General features: G+C 39.7%; 1 protein-coding gene across 1 annotated transcript in view; it reads left to right on the top strand.

The window, feature by feature from the left end:
* LOC124872453 (E3 ubiquitin-protein ligase UHRF2-like) overlaps nt 1-16,142 on the top strand; it is a 42,206-nt gene extending 26,064 nt beyond the window's left edge. The window contains exons 5-16 of the mRNA XM_047372476.1: nt 106-215; nt 1,162-1,348; nt 5,988-6,111; nt 7,396-7,503; nt 7,586-7,690; nt 7,794-7,900; nt 8,048-8,210; nt 8,343-8,480; nt 9,382-9,640; nt 9,893-10,041; nt 11,200-11,298; nt 11,400-16,142. Coding sequence (XP_047228432.1) covers nt 106-215; nt 1,162-1,348; nt 5,988-6,111; nt 7,396-7,503; nt 7,586-7,690; nt 7,794-7,900; nt 8,048-8,210; nt 8,343-8,480; nt 9,382-9,640; nt 9,893-10,041; nt 11,200-11,298; nt 11,400-11,546 — 1,696 coding nt within the window. The 3' untranslated portion in view covers nt 11,547-16,142. The remainder of the gene's footprint in view (nt 1-105; nt 216-1,161; nt 1,349-5,987; nt 6,112-7,395; nt 7,504-7,585; nt 7,691-7,793; nt 7,901-8,047; nt 8,211-8,342; nt 8,481-9,381; nt 9,641-9,892; nt 10,042-11,199; nt 11,299-11,399) is intronic.
* Nucleotides 16,143-16,386: the final 244 nt, after the last annotated feature.

The raw sequence follows: 16,386 nt of genomic DNA, 5'->3' as shown, positions 1-16,386 counted from the left end.
TGAGGATGTTGCATCCTGAGATCAATACCATTTGGATGTTAGCTGGATTTTATTTTGTTCTCTTGTCATGTTTTGATTCATCTACCTTGTTATGTCTTCCCGTAGGGGCCCCGAAGATGTAATCGGAGATTGTAAGATTCAGTTTTTAGATGAAATCTACCAGGTGGAGAAGCCAGGAGCTCGTCCCCTCTCAAGCGCAGACGGACAGTTTAAACGTATGAACTAGTCTTTCAAAAGTTGTCATGCTCTTTGAAGTTTTTCCGCTGTTCTGTCAGGTATAACGACAAACTAAAAGGTATTTTCCCGGGCTTAGTAGTGTTTAATTGTAAAGTGGATGAACCAGGATACATCTTTTTCAAGGTTTTCTATAAATAAAAATCTGAAGACTGAGGCATGCATTTGTATTTCACCACTGTGAGTCAATACTTTATAGAACTACCCTTCACAGCTTCACAGCAGTTCCCATCACAAGTCTTTTAGTGTATGTTCCTACCAGCTTTGCACATCTATTTTTGCCAATTCTTCTTTGCTAGATAGCCTAGACTCAGTCAGATTGGATAGAAAGCATCTGTTAAGTCTTGCTACAGATTATTAATTTAATTGAATTTAGGTCATAAATTTGACTGGGCCATTCTAACACATGAATATGCTCTGATGTTAACCGTTCCAGTGTAGCTCTGGCTGAATGTTTAAGGTTGTCCTGCCTGAAGGTGATCTTCTATCCTTGTCTCAAGTCTTTTTCAACCTCTGTCGGGTCTAGTTTTAATTAATGCTCTGCAGCTTCATTCATCCTCTGACCCACGTAACTTTATCCCTGACCCGTCTGGTGTGTTCCTTGGTCTTTATTATGCGGTTGGTTCTTTAATGTTCTCTGACAAAGTTCTGAGGCCTTCACAGTACAGCCGTGTTTGCTCTGAAGTTTTAGGGGTATCTGAGTAAAAGGGGGGTGAATTCATTGGACACTTTTCAGAATTATATTAGCAAAAATGCAAAAACCGTGTATTTTACTTCCACTTCACAGTTATGTGCTCCTTTGTGTTGCTATGTTGCGTCAGATACATATAGAAAAGTTCAAATCCTGTCAATACTTTTGCAAGGTACTGTTTATTACTAGTAATAAATATGTGACTATGGGTAATTTCGTCTCGTTTGCGGCTCAAGGGAAGAGTGGACCCGAGTGCAAGCACTGCAAGGCCGACCCTGAGGCAGAGTGTCGATTCTGCTCCTGCTGCGTGTGCGGCGGGAAGCAGGACGCTCACATGCAGCTGCTGTGTGATGAGTGCAACATGGCGTTCCACATTTACTGTCTCAACCCACCGCTGGCCACCATCCCAGATGACGAGGACTGGTGAGAGAGCGACTGAGAGCAGCAACTTCAGTCATTTTACAAATGCTAATTAGATGGAGTTCAGCGTGGGCTGAAGTGTATTTACACCGTAATTAAATGCTGATTGATAGTAAAATCAATTTGAAATAGTTGAATAATTCACCTATAGGTTGCAGTTAATTTAATACTTTGCCATTTGTTGTAACTAAAACAGCACAAATATTAGTTATGATGATATACCACTATAGTTCCAGCTCTTTGTATTTTAATTGCTGTGAAACAATGCTTAGCATTTTATCAACTGGCTTTAAGAGAGCGTAAAAAAACTGAGGATGAAAATAGAAATCCCAACATCTATTCATGTTAAAATTAAGGTTTTATAAAGTTTGACCAAAACAAGTTTGCAATTTGCTAGTGCAGATGACAGATAAAAGATGAAGGCATTTTAGTTGCTCTGTGGTTTGTTACTTAAGTAAGAAGATGTGTTCGGAGAAATTCCTTAAATTCAATTTTTTTTCACCCCAGTGTGTTCCTTATGTGTGCCGATTTTTTTATTTTATATGTGAATCATTTTTCTTTTACATAAGGCAGTGGCTTCATCATTTCATATATTCATAAATATCTGCTTATTCTTTGGTACCTGTATAACCTGACGGTACATAATATGTGCTTTTAACTTTAAAATGTGCTAGATTTTCTACTTAGAATTGCAGTAACTGTCCTGTAAAAACTCTGAGTTTTATACATTTCTCACAGATATAAATTTAATTTCTCAATCTCTTTGTCTCAGAATAACACCAGCATGTACAGCGTCTTCCACAAATATTAGCATATTGTGATAAAGTTCATTATTTTCCATAATGTCATGATGAAAATTTAACATTCCTATATTTTAGATTCATTGCACACTAACTGAAATATTTCAGGTCTTTTATTGTCTTAATACGGATGATTTTGGCATACAGCTCATGAAAACCCAAAATTCCTATCTCACAAAATTAGCATATCATTAAAAGGGTCTCTAAACGAGCTATGAACCTAATCATCTGAATCAACGAGTTAACTCTAAACACCTGCAAAAGATTCCTGAGGCCTTTAAAACTCCCAGCCGGGTTCATCACTCAAAACCCCAATCATGGGTAAGACTGCCGACCTGACTGCTGTCCAGAAGGCCACTATTGACACCCTCAAGCAAGAGGGTAAGACACAGAAAGAAATTTCTGAACGAATAGGCTGTTCCCAGAGTGCTGTATCAAGGCACCTCAGTGGGAAGTCTGTGGGAAGGAAAAAGTGTGGCAGAAAACGCTGCACAACAAGAAGAGGAAGATTGTGGAGAAGGGCCGATTCCAGACCTTGGGGGACCTGCGGAAGCAGTGGACTGAGTCTGGAGTAGAAACATCCAGAGCCACCGTGCACAGGCGTGTGCAGGAAATGGGCTACAGGTGCCGCATTCCCCAGGTCAAGCCACTTTTGAACCAGAAACAGCGGCAGAAGCGCCAGAAGTCCAGTGTCAAGTACCCACAGTCAGTGATGGTCTGGGGTGCCGTGTCAGCTGCTGGTGTTGGTCCACTGTGTTTTATCAAGGGCAGGGTCAATGCAGCTAGCTATCAGGAGATTTTGGAGCACTTCATGCTTCCATCTGCTGAAAAGCTTTACGGAGATGAAGATTTCATTTTTCAGCACGACCTGGCACCTGCTCACAGTGTCAAAACCACTGGTAAATGGTTTACTGACCATGGTATCACTGTGCTCAATTGGCCTGCCAACTCTCCTGACCTGAACCCCATAGAGAATCTGTGGGATATTGTGAAGAGAACGTTGAGAGACTCAAGACCCAACACTCTGGATGAGCTAAAGGCCGCTATCGAAGCATCCTGGGCCTCCATAAGACCTCAGCAGTGCCACAGGGTGATTGCCTCCATGCCACGCCGCTTTGAAGCAGTCATTTCTGCCAAAGGATTCCCGACCAAGTATTGAGTGCATAACTGTATATGATTATTTGAAGGTTGACGTTTTTTGTATTAAAAACACTTTTCTTTTATTGGTCGGATGAAATATGCTAATTTTGTGAGATAGGAATTTTGGGTTTTCATGAGCTGTATGCCAAAATCATCCGTATTAAGACAATAAAAGACCTGAAATATTTCAGTTAGTGTGCAATGAATCTAAAATATAGGAATGTTAAATTTTCATCATGACATTATGGAAAATAATGAACTTTATCACAATATGCTAATATTTTGAGAAGGACCTGTACAGCGTCTTCCACAAATATTGGCTCTCCTGCTGATGATCTATGAAAAATCATTAAGCAAATACTTTTTATGGATACTTTCTGTCCTCTATCAGTGAGCTTTAGAGATATTCTTTACTTCCATTGCCATCGTCTTCACTGTACATAGTGACGTGTGTCAATAATTGTGGAGGGAACTATGTTTTGGATTTTGCATGACTCTTTTCATACCCTAAAGCTGTGAGACATTGAAGACCTAGCAGGAAGTGATTTCCTTTTATTCTGCCAGGTACTGCCCAACCTGTAAAAATGACACCAGTGAGGTCGTCAAGGCAGGTGAGAAGCTCAAAGCCAGCAAGAAGAAAGCCAAAATGCCTTCGGCTACCACTGAGAGGAGAAATTCCTTAAATTCAATTTTTTTTCACCCCAGTGTGTTCCTTATGTGTGCCGATTTTTTTATTTTATATGTGAATCATTTTTCTTTTACATAAGGCAGTGGCTTCATCATTTCATATATTCATAAATATCTGCTTATTCTTTGGTACCTGTATAACCTGACGGTACATAATATGTGCTTTTAACTTTAAAATGTGCTAGATTTTCTACTTAGAATTGCAGTAACTGTCCTGTAAAAACTCTGAGTTTTATACATTTCTCACAGATATAAATTTAATTTCTCAATCTCTTTGTCTCAGAATAACACCAGCATGTACAGCGTCTTCCACAAATATTAGCATATTGTGATAAAGTTCATTATTTTCCATAATGTCATGATGAAAATTTAACATTCCTATATTTTAGATTCATTGCACACTAACTGAAATATTTCAGGTCTTTTATTGTCTTAATACGGATGATTTTGGCATACAGCTCATGAAAACCCAAAATTCCTATCTCACAAAATTAGCATATCATTAAAAGGGTCTCTAAACGAGCTATGAACCTAATCATCTGAATCAACGAGTTAACTCTAAACACCTGCAAAAGATTCCTGAGGCCTTTAAAACTCCCAGCCGGGTTCATCACTCAAAACCCCAATCATGGGTAAGACTGCCGACCTGACTGCTGTCCAGAAGGCCACTATTGACACCCTCAAGCAAGAGGGTAAGACACAGAAAGAAATTTCTGAACGAATAGGCTGTTCCCAGAGTGCTGTATCAAGGCACCTCAGTGGGAAGTCTGTGGGAAGGAAAAAGTGTGGCAGAAAACGCTGCACAACAAGAAGAGGAAGATTGTGGAGAAGGGCCGATTCCAGACCTTGGGGGACCTGCGGAAGCAGTGGACTGAGTCTGGAGTAGAAACATCCAGAGCCACCGTGCACAGGCGTGTGCAGGAAATGGGCTACAGGTGCCGCATTCCCCAGGTCAAGCCACTTTTGAACCAGAAACAGCGGCAGAAGCGCCAGAAGTCCAGTGTCAAGTACCCACAGTCAGTGATGGTCTGGGGTGCCGTGTCAGCTGCTGGTGTTGGTCCACTGTGTTTTATCAAGGGCAGGGTCAATGCAGCTAGCTATCAGGAGATTTTGGAGCACTTCATGCTTCCATCTGCTGAAAAGCTTTACGGAGATGAAGATTTCATTTTTCAGCACGACCTGGCACCTGCTCACAGTGTCAAAACCACTGGTAAATGGTTTACTGACCATGGTATCACTGTGCTCAATTGGCCTGCCAACTCTCCTGACCTGAACCCCATAGAGAATCTGTGGGATATTGTGAAGAGAACGTTGAGAGACTCAAGACCCAACACTCTGGATGAGCTAAAGGCCGCTATCGAAGCATCCTGGGCCTCCATAAGACCTCAGCAGTGCCACAGGGTGATTGCCTCCATGCCACGCCGCTTTGAAGCAGTCATTTCTGCCAAAGGATTCCCGACCAAGTATTGAGTGCATAACTGTATATGATTATTTGAAGGTTGACGTTTTTTGTATTAAAAACACTTTTCTTTTATTGGTCGGATGAAATATGCTAATTTTGTGAGATAGGAATTTTGGGTTTTCATGAGCTGTATGCCAAAATCATCCGTATTAAGACAATAAAAGACCTGAAATATTTCAGTTAGTGTGCAATGAATCTAAAATATAGGAATGTTAAATTTTCATCATGACATTATGGAAAATAATGAACTTTATCACAATATGCTAATATTTTGAGAAGGACCTGTACAGCGTCTTCCACAAATATTGGCTCTCCTGCTGATGATCTATGAAAAATCATTAAGCAAATACTTTTTATGGATACTTTCTGTCCTCTATCAGTGAGCTTTAGAGATATTCTTTACTTCCATTGCCATCGTCTTCACTGTACATAGTGACGTGTGTCAATAATTGTGGAGGGAACTATGTTTTGGATTTTGCATGACTCTTTTCATACCCTAAAGCTGTGAGACATTGAAGACCTAGCAGGAAGTGATTTCCTTTTATTCTGCCAGGTACTGCCCAACCTGTAAAAATGACACCAGTGAGGTCGTCAAGGCAGGTGAGAAGCTCAAAGCCAGCAAGAAGAAAGCCAAAATGCCTTCGGCTACCACTGAGAGTCAACGAGACTGGGGAAAGGTAAGAAAGGGGAGAATAATACGGGTGGGACAGATAGCTGCTCTGTAAGGGAAGGTCTAAGCATTCACTTTAGCAGCAACTGGATAAACTGTAAGGTGAAAACAAATTAGGAGTTGATTACTAGAAAAAGAAGACTCAAGCCATCAGACATAAGCTCAAGATATGAAACAATAGAAACATTTTGCTGGATTCTTATCTAGTCTTGAAAAGTATGGAATAGTAAAGAATTTGCATTTAATTGTGCTAAAACAGAGTATGGACGTTTAGGTTTCCAGGTCTCCGATATCTAAAAGCTAAAAATCTGAATTTCTCAAAAGAAGGACATTTATTTTTTCATTGATTTGCAGCATCAAAATGTAAGTTTTCTTCAGTCTAAGCTTTTGAGTTCTAATTAAATAATAGATGCACACTCATTAACAAAATCAATAAAGGCTGTAGACCCTCGTGGAACATGGTTTAAAACTGGACACTTGGTTCTTAATCTGGGTCTGGTTCAGATGCCAAACCCAACATAGAGATGATTGAACTGTGAAATAGCTCCTTACTGCACTGCTAAATCAGAATCCAGTCTCTGCATTATGGTGTTTATTATTTGTGCATCATGCAAATTATGAAACCCCACGAGATAAACTTTGTGCTAAAATATCAAAGTGTTATAAAAAAAAATTATGCCAATAAATACCTTTAACTAAGGAGGTAGAACATAAATGCTGAACTTTTATTGAAATGAGTTCTTTAAAGAGATTATTTGTTATGCATTTTTCTGAAACCTCCCCAGTCTTCTTGTGTGTACAGTTTTTGGCTCTTTTCGGTCATGAAAATGCCGTCTCCATGACGCTCCTCTTCATGGTGTGATGTGAACAATGCCATTAGGCTCCATTTAGCCACTTTCCTGGAACAGCCCGTGGAAAATAACTCACTTCTTTACCAGAATGTTTTTTTACGTTTACTAATTGAAAACAGCCCGCCTTATTCACTTGGATACATTTAAGTGCTCTGAGTCACACAGTGTTCATGCTTGACTTTAAAACTGTCACGACCCTATAACTCTTAAAATAAACCACTTTTACTTTATTGTCGGACTTTAAAACTAATTTGTAACATCTGAATCTGGACCCTAACCTTCTAAATCTCTGACCTTATCTTTAAATACTTACTGCAGCTTTCTCTTCATTTGATTTGATTTTCACCCTTTTCTAGGGGAACCTTAGAGGTGCAATGTAAACATTTGCTGTTCAACTGTTTCATCACGCTGAAAAGCTCCCTTCTTTGATGTAATTGCAGGGTATGGCCTGCGTGGGGCGCACTAAAGAATGCACAATTGTTCCCTCAAATCATTATGGACCTATTCCTGGCATTCCTGTGGGAACCACCTGGAAATTCAGAGTGCAGGTTGGTCTTTTTATTTCTTTCTAGTAAGGAAAAACAAAGCGGTATACATTTTCTCTCCCTTCACGACTGCCTTATTACTCAGGTGAGTGAGGCAGGCGTTCACAGGCCGCACGTCGGAGGCATCCACGGGCGCAGCAATGACGGCTCCTATTCGCTGGTGTTAGCCGGAGGCTTTGAGGACGAAGTGGTGGGTTTTTACTCTTGCTGCTGGTCAGTTCAGCCACACAGGAAGCACAGGGATGTCTCATTTGCTCCATTTCTGTTGTTGTGTCTGTGATCATCTGTGGTAGGACCGGGGAGATGAATTCACCTACACAGGCAGTGGGGGTCGTGACCTCTCAGGAAACAAACGGATTGGAGAGCACTGTTTTGACCAAACGCTGACTCACATGAATAGGTACAACACCTAAAAATATCCCTTACTTTAAAAATCTGACTGCCAACATGGATTATACTCTAATAGACTTGTTTGGATATTTGCTCAGTTGATGGAGATTTGAATCCGCGTTCTGGAGATAAAACATTCTGTTTTGACCAATTGCAGGGCATTGGCCTTAAACTGTGATGCACCCCTGAACGATAAAGATGGAGCCGAGTCCAGAAACTGGCGGGCAGGAAAACCAGTGAGAGTGGTACGCAGCTCTAAAGGTAGACGCATCAGCAAATATGCTCCAGAAGAAGGAAACCGCTACGATGGTATTTACAAGGTATCCTGTGGGGTTATGCATTTTAAAAAATGTGCTTAGTTTAAATAATGCAGCTTAAAATGTAGAGATGGTGCAGAAACGCTGCCATAGACTACTGTGGGTTTTAAAGTGTTGCATTGCGATGGTCCACAGGTAGTAAAGTACTGGCCGGAGATCGGAAAGTGTGGTTATTTGGTGTGGAGGTACCTGCTGAGACGAGACGATCTGGAGCCAGCACCGTGGACCACTGAAGGACTGGACCGGATAAAGAAACTGGGCCTTTTAGTTCAGGTTAGACTGTTGCTTATGCAGTGGAGAAGGTTAAGTGTGCAGCTGACAATTCTATGACATGTTTCTGGTTTTTAAAAAACGCAAATGGAATTAAAGCAAATAAATACAGAAATTTTAATTTGCTCCCATACAGATTTTTTTGTCACACAAACATTTCTGAGATCATCAAACAAATTTTAATATGAGACCAAGATAAACAGAGTTAATACAAAATAAAAATTTTCAAATGATTTAAATTATTAAGGTGGAAAAGCTGTACAAACCAACTTGGCCTTTCATGAAACAGCCTCCCTTGTGAGGTGATGAGTATGTACCCGTGTCGCGTGCGCTACCCCTGTGCCACCATCGCACCTTAACCGCATGTTTTGGCTAAATCTTCTGAATAAAAAGAACACAAAGGCTTGTCTCACATTTGCCAAGTTTTTCAATAAATATTTCTGTAGACTGACGAAAGAAAGTTGTGACTTTTTAAACGCTGTGCTTCCCATTACATCTGACAGAAAACTAATAGGATTTGTTAAAAACAACATAATACTGATAGTCAAACATGATGGTGGTGGTATAGGGCTGCTTTTCTGCTTCAGAACCTGGGCAATTTAGCAAAACGTGGGCCAAATTTCCTCCACAGCAGTGTTAAAAGACTCTTGGCTAGTTATTCCAAATGCTTAATGGCATTTGTTGCTGCCAGGGTTGTTAATTAGGTTTAGGGGAACTTGCATTTTCACATGGGGCACGTTTGTTTTGGACACGTTCTTTTCCTTCAGTGAATGAAATCATCATTTGAAAACTGCATTTAATATTTATGCAGGTTATCTTTGCCAGAACATGTGTTTAAGGGGCAAATACATTTTCACAGCACTGTGCACACAGAAAAGGTTCTCTTAATCGTCTTTTCCTCCAGTACCCACCAGGCTATTTGGCAGCAATGGCCAACAAAACAAAGAAGGAGGCCTGCGCTAGACCTGGTCGTGGCGGTCGCAGTAAGCACTATCCTGGAAGGGGGAGGCCACGGAGGCGAAAGATTAAAACGAAAGAGGAGGAGGAGGCGAAGGAGGAGGAGGAGCAGGTGGAGGAGGAGGAGGGGGGCGAGCCTCCAGAAGCCCAGATGAAAGAGGACGCACCACAAAGTAATGGAGAGCAGAAGACAACCGGAGAAACTGGTGGGTGCTTTTAAAGATGATGCTCACAGCAGGTCAGAAAGGGTGTTGTGAGAAGAGGACAGGTGAGACCAGTGTGATCACTAAAAACCTCTTCAAGATGCCACATTAATTTCTCCAATAATCTACATATTAACTGTCACACTCTGCTTCATTGTTTATGTAATAGTTTTTCTTACCTTTCAGTATACCAGCATGTTTTTGCTGTGCAAAATTTGCTGCTGAGTTTGAATTATCGTGCTGTCTCTTTACCAGAATTGCAACCAGAGACCGAGCCTCCACCTAAACGTGTCAAGATAGAGGAGACCTTTCAGCTGACCGAGCAGCAACAGCAGCTGATCCAAGATGACACAGCCAATAAGAAGCTCTGGGATGAAGCCATGGAGCACCTTAAGGAAGGACCGGTATAACTACCAAAACATTTTAACTTTATCTATATCAGGAGCCAGAGCTGGCATCACCTTGTATGTGCGAGGGAGAGCAGTCAGTGTTACACAGCTCCGCAGCTACACTGCATTTCTATAATATTTAGAAACAAAGACATTTTAGTTGTCTTCAGCATCTTGTGTTAATGAGTAGGATGATTAAAGTAATTAGCATTAGTGTGAAAAAATTACTTGGCACAGAAAAGTAAGGAAATTTGTCCTGGACAGTTATATTTTCTTTGTTTCCCCTCTAAAAAAAAGCATCTGAGGCTTGAGTAGAAGCCACAAAAACTTGCTATATCCCCTCTGCCAATGCTAAACAGCTTTTGGTGGAGGCAGTGTGATGGTGTGGGGAAGTATGTCCCTCACTGGGAAAAAAAAAACATTCATTGGAGGTAATCACCATGCAAAGAGATATGGAGATGAGATTCTGTTAACCTTAGGGATAAACGCTATCCTCCAAGATGCCAGTGCCCAGCCCCAGAGAGAGGGGTTTATCAGAGACTTCTAACTCCTAACTCCTTGAACATTTATGGCATCAGCTTGGGCGTGCTGTTCGTCCTAGAGGGACCAACAAAACCACATTAGCTAACTTGTGAACAGTACATGTTAAGGAATGGCATTCCGTCCCACAGCAGTGTTTGACCAAGCTAGTTACCACCAGCAGGAGGAGGTGGTGCCAGGCTGTTGTGGTTATGTATGTTTCTATCACACACAACTGAGGCGTCAGTTTGTTAAATGAAGAACTTGTTAAATTACTAATATTACATTTATAATTTACTCTTTAAACTTAAATCATTTAATTTAACAAACGGCATCAAGCAAGAGTCAGTAGCAGAATAAGCTATGTAATGTCGCACCATTTAAGGGATAATAAACATGCTTTTCAACTGTAAATGTTTTATTGCCAAGAGGCATTGTTGCAACAAAAAAACAATAAATCAAACACAAATCTTCTTACTTGTTGTGTTAAGTAGATAAATAAAAACCCTACATCACCCAGAGAAAGTAAGGGTTACAAGATGGTTGCTGATGTTTTTTGGTTTGGAACTTTTTTTGGTTTCAATAATAAGATTTGAGATTACTACATCTATATTTGATACTCTAAAAACATCTGAAATTGTTTTCCCTTAAAAGAATTTCCTGCGAAAGCTGGAGCAGATCTTCATGTGTGTCTGCTGCCAGGAGCTGGCCTTCCAGCCTATCACCACCGTCTGCGCACACAACGTCTGCAAGGTATATGTTCTGTGCATCCTACTAGATGTTCTTTATACATAACTCCTGTAAAAAAAAAAATTCCAGTTTCCCATAATTACCCTGGCATCTTGTGTCCTCAGACTTGTCTGCAGCGGTCATTTCGGGCAGCGGTGTACACCTGCCCCGCCTGCCGCCACGACCTAGGCAAGGACTATGCCATGAACCAAAACAAGAAGCTTCAGATTCTGCTCGACCAGTTCTTTCCCGGCTACAGCAAGGGCCGATGAGGCCTAATTTACATGTATGAGTAGAATACATGCACATAAGCATCCATTCTGTGCAACCTCGTATACTGTCAAGTACTTAGAGCTCCACTTTGAAATGCATTGCACTCACATAATGTACGTACCCACGGGCAAATGTATTTTGCATTTACAGCCATTTATGTATACAATCATCTACACACAATCCACCTCAGTTAGAGACCGACGTCATCTACTGAACTTGGACCGTCTCCATTTACATCACCAGACTAAAATCCAAACTAAGGACATTTCCTCACCTTGCCACTCCAGCCACAAGAAGTGGGCACAAAAACAAATGCACAAAAAGCCCCCTTACCTTACCCCTTACGTCTCAAGATCTTTTCTCCCTTGCAGTTTTTTTTCCTTCCACTACGTTGCCCGCTGGCTGTTAATTGACACGCAGTACATTGTTGGGGTGCAAATTCATTCTTGAAAGCAACATTTAAATTCCTGCCAACCTGCATTTTACGTACTGTACCATGTATGCAGTTTTACACAAACATGCAGAGGTCATTTAAAATATTCTCTTACTTGCCATGTGGCAGTTTATGGTGCTAGAAAAGGGTACATTTGAGTGAGAGATTCTCAAAGTAAGGGGTTTTACACACTATTTTGTAAAAATGAAGCACTATATTAGTGACTCGTGCTATACGCTTGTTTCTAGAGTAGTCTGGTTCTGGTCCATTTTCCTGCATCGTGTCTGGTGCACATGTCACTTGAAACCGTCTAATTTCTTTCTATTGAGCTAACGGGAATAAATAACGCTTCACCTAGGTCAGAAGGGGAAGAAAATGGAAATTAGCTGTTTCGATTTTTTTGTGTCTTTTTAGGTTCAACATGAAGCTAGAGGAAGCACTTACTTAAACTAAACTTAAAGGTAAAGGGGTGATTTGTGGGAAAAGTGTTAGGGGTAAAAATCTATGCTGAATAAAATCCACCAGACATTTCTTGAACATCAGAAGAGTGTACTTTGGTTTTTCTCCTTATTTACCACACAAATGCTTTAATGAATGTTGTTTGCAGTGATGTCTGAAAGGCGAGACTGTGTTTGTCCTTGATGTTACCAGGTTACCACATTCAAGCAAGAGTTTTTTCAAAGATATTTTGATCAAAATGTTCTCAGCAAATATTTATCTGCTATTCTTCTGCTTGTTGCAGTAAATGTTCACTGGTGAGCTTTTAGTATCTGAAAAGTAGCCCAACAAGTAGTCGCATAGCCATGTTTGGATATGTTTGTCACATTCCAGCCAGAAAATGGTGTCTCAGATTGTGGGAACTGAGATTTATACAACGGCAGCACACTTCTACTCCCCGACAGGGTCAGACACCTTCGTGACGGGCGCTAATACCTGAAAGAAAGTAAAATGGATTAGTGTTGTAAGCTTTGTCACCATTAGGCATGGTTACCGGTATGAAGGTATAACGGTTTTAAAATCAGGTGGTTTCAAAAGTGTTAGTTTTCCATTGTGCTGTAGCTTCACGCTCCTCCCCTTACACCTGTTGCAGCACACTGCCTGATAGCTGGCTGAAAGAAGGCTCATAAACATTTCCCTGTCTTACAGGAAGACAAATTTGGTCGTTTGAAAATATTTGCATCTGTTTGGCAACTGACTGCAGGCTAGCTATCCCAGCAGAAAGCCTTACTAATTAACTTGATAACATAAGCCTCTTCTACTTCTATTACTCTGCAAAAAAACAAAGAAAAGTATAATTTCATGCAAAATAAGTTTGAAAGGTTTTTAAGATGTTTTTAAGTAATGTGTTAGCGTTTTGTGTAAACATTGTAAAACTGGTACTTTTACTTAAGTTCATCATATAGTGAGATTTTCATCAGTACATGCTTAGTCGATATTTGAAAAAATAACACTTAGTTGCTCTTTGGTTTTAATTCCATGTAAAATAATTTTTGCCTTCGGTTATGCAGCGTAGCGCATGAGGTCTTTTCTATTTTTCGTTTTTGTTTTCTTTCTTCTGTGCCAGTTAATGGTCTGCTAAATTGCAAACCCAAAGGTCAAACAGAATATGCTTCAGGTCGGTATATGATTCTTATTGTATGATAGCCTACAGTAAAAACACCATAGTTCATATTCACACAAAAATAATAAACAAATATTTATAAAATTACCTAATTTCTTCTTTTTGAAACTGAAAAGCGACAATTATTCCTATTGCTATGGAAATAATTCAACATGATTAATAGAGTTATAATATTATCTATAACATAGACTTTGAGCAAAAATAGAACATGAACACTCGCAAATTTAAGTATAAAAAACCATGTTAGCTGGGTATTTACCCGAGCTATCTACACAGGAAGCTAGCCTGCAGTTGCTTAGCTGACATGTGCTTCCAAGCTGCCAAATGTCATTTTAAAAGAACACCATCTGCGTTACTTAGTTTTCACAACAAGTAGCCTCATTACAGCCAGCTGGCATCTAGTGCACAGCAACAGCTAGGGAAGGTGCTTTATACAGCTGCAATGAAGTCTGGTCACCCTAACGCGTTCTCCGGGATTTACTCTCAACGAGAAAATCCGGCACATGCCTAAGCTGTTCTTTCTTAAATATACCAGTATAAACCTATAACGGGTGCATACTGTAGGTATAGTAGGTTTTAAGCAAAGAGTGAACAACAGGGCTCTTAAAATTTAGGCAAAAGAGAAGTGGTAATCTGGGTGTGTCATACCAAAGAGGGCAAGAGGTTCTCCATAAAAGCACAGAATGAGAAAAATCCCAAAATAGATCTGCAAACCTCTAAATGGACATTATACAGACCAAAGTGTGTCTGAAAATGAGCCAATCATAAAGGCAGCTCTACTGCCTCAAGCATCATTTAACATACTGATGTTAGTAGCTACATGCTAACAGAGTCAAGTGCAAGACTGGGTATGTTCTGACTAAAAACAATACCTGTGACAAAGCAAAAAATCCTCGGCGGCTGGTTATTTCATTAAATCATACACTTTTTGCTCATATTAAAGAAAGGATGGTGCATTAGAAAAAGGCATTCGTAATATATATATTGATCAAATATCACAATGGTATCAAAACTATTATTGGTTTAAAAACATAATAAGAGGGGAAATGAATTTCTTTCTTTGTTCTGCTTGTGTACAATTAATAAGGATCTATAACTAGAAGATTTATTTTATATTTTTTTGTGTACACGGGGTCACAGAAGTATGTGTAGCCCCAAAATAATAACCTTGGATCAACCGGTGTGACCATTATGTCCACTGAAAGATTCCCACATTTTTTAAAAATGGGAATAACCAAAGCTAAAACCATGTCAGAAATTAAGCATTTATTATTATGGGTGAAAAAAAACATTTTTTGTATTTAACTTGTTAAAACCAGAAAACTAAAAGAAATTAAAAATGAATAATTAATTATTAGCTAATTTTAATTGCTATAAATGGATATTGTAAAGATCTTGAAGAAGATTCTCACTGTTTTTCATTCTTTTGATCCTTTTAAGTCACATTGACTTAGATCTTTTCCAAAGTTTTATAACCCAAAGCTTTTAGTGGTCATGTAACTCTTACATGTTCAAAATATGGTCCATCTTCATCTTTGTCTACTATTTCGAGCTATCAGAGATCACTAAATATGTTTTCTTTTATACATTAGCATATATAAATGCAAGCTGATCTTCTGTAGTGACTGAGACAGATTTGCACCTGCTGGTATGGTACTTCAAAATGACCCAGGTTGGCAGGTTTAATGGGAACCAAAATAAATGCGATGGAGAGCATAGGTGGCGTTTTCTGCGCTGATCTATAACGTTGCCAGAGGTCACATGCAGTGCCGAAGTTCAGATAATGTATCGGATTAGTTTTGTTTGGGTGTGGGGGGAAGAGAAAATGTAGCCCATTTTCAACAGCAAGCTCACCAGCCTTCGTGGCAAAGCCAGGTTATGTGTGAGGCTGACTTTATGACACTTTTGTTCAGTAAGCCTTTCAGACTCACGTTTCTGTTCATATGCAACTCAGCGACCACAGTCGTTCATCTGCAGGCTGTTTGTGGTGATGTCCTTGTTTCTGTTCAGTCATTCAGGATTTTTTTTTTTTTTTAATCAGTAACATGCAAGTACAAATTCTACTACAGTCTTTAAAGCTAAATGTGATGTGCATTATCTTGTTGAGATTATTTTATTTCCTGCATTGGCTGATAAGCTAGCAGCCCTGCTCTCTCTCTGTTGTGACCTTTGCTCCTTTGCTCCTCTCTTTTTCTGCTCTCCGTGAACCTATAGTACTAACTTCTAGACGTCTTGTGGACGCTTGGCTTCAGTGCTGTGTTGTTTTATTTTTTTATTGCACTCTACTGAAAATTTGAGCAATCCCATTAGGTTTTCCTAGAATGCTTATTGTTATCTCTGTCCGTACTCCAATTTTCTACTGATTTTTTTAGTTGCTAACGTTTTGTTTTAATCATTAGTCAGTTTTATGTTGGCAGACTCAAACATCTGCAGCACATGCCAGTTTGGAAAGTTTCATTGCTTCATATTGTGATCTGAAATTTTATACATGTCATAATAATACTTGATATGTACCAATTAAACATTTGGATTCAAGAAAAACTGTCTTTCCTTCTTTTTTACGGATTTCATAAAATCAAAAATTAAGATCATATTGCCCTAGCTGCATTAAGGTTTGGAGGTACACTGAAATGAATGTTAGTTTCCAATTAAAACCCTAATAGGGACATATCATGCTGTTAAATGCTTCCTTTTCACAGTTTAATCATTCAGTTGTGGTCTATATAAAGTGGAACTGCAATGCTTTGATCTGACTTCCTCATTGTAGCTCCACAAGCTCCTCTTT

The sequence above is a fragment of the Girardinichthys multiradiatus genome, chromosome 8 (assembly GCF_021462225.1).
Source record: "Girardinichthys multiradiatus isolate DD_20200921_A chromosome 8, DD_fGirMul_XY1, whole genome shotgun sequence".
Lineage (NCBI taxonomy): Eukaryota > Metazoa > Chordata > Actinopteri > Cyprinodontiformes > Goodeidae > Girardinichthys > Girardinichthys multiradiatus.
Note: the sequence above shows the minus strand (reverse complement) of the source record. Positions and strands in the feature narration are given on the sequence as shown.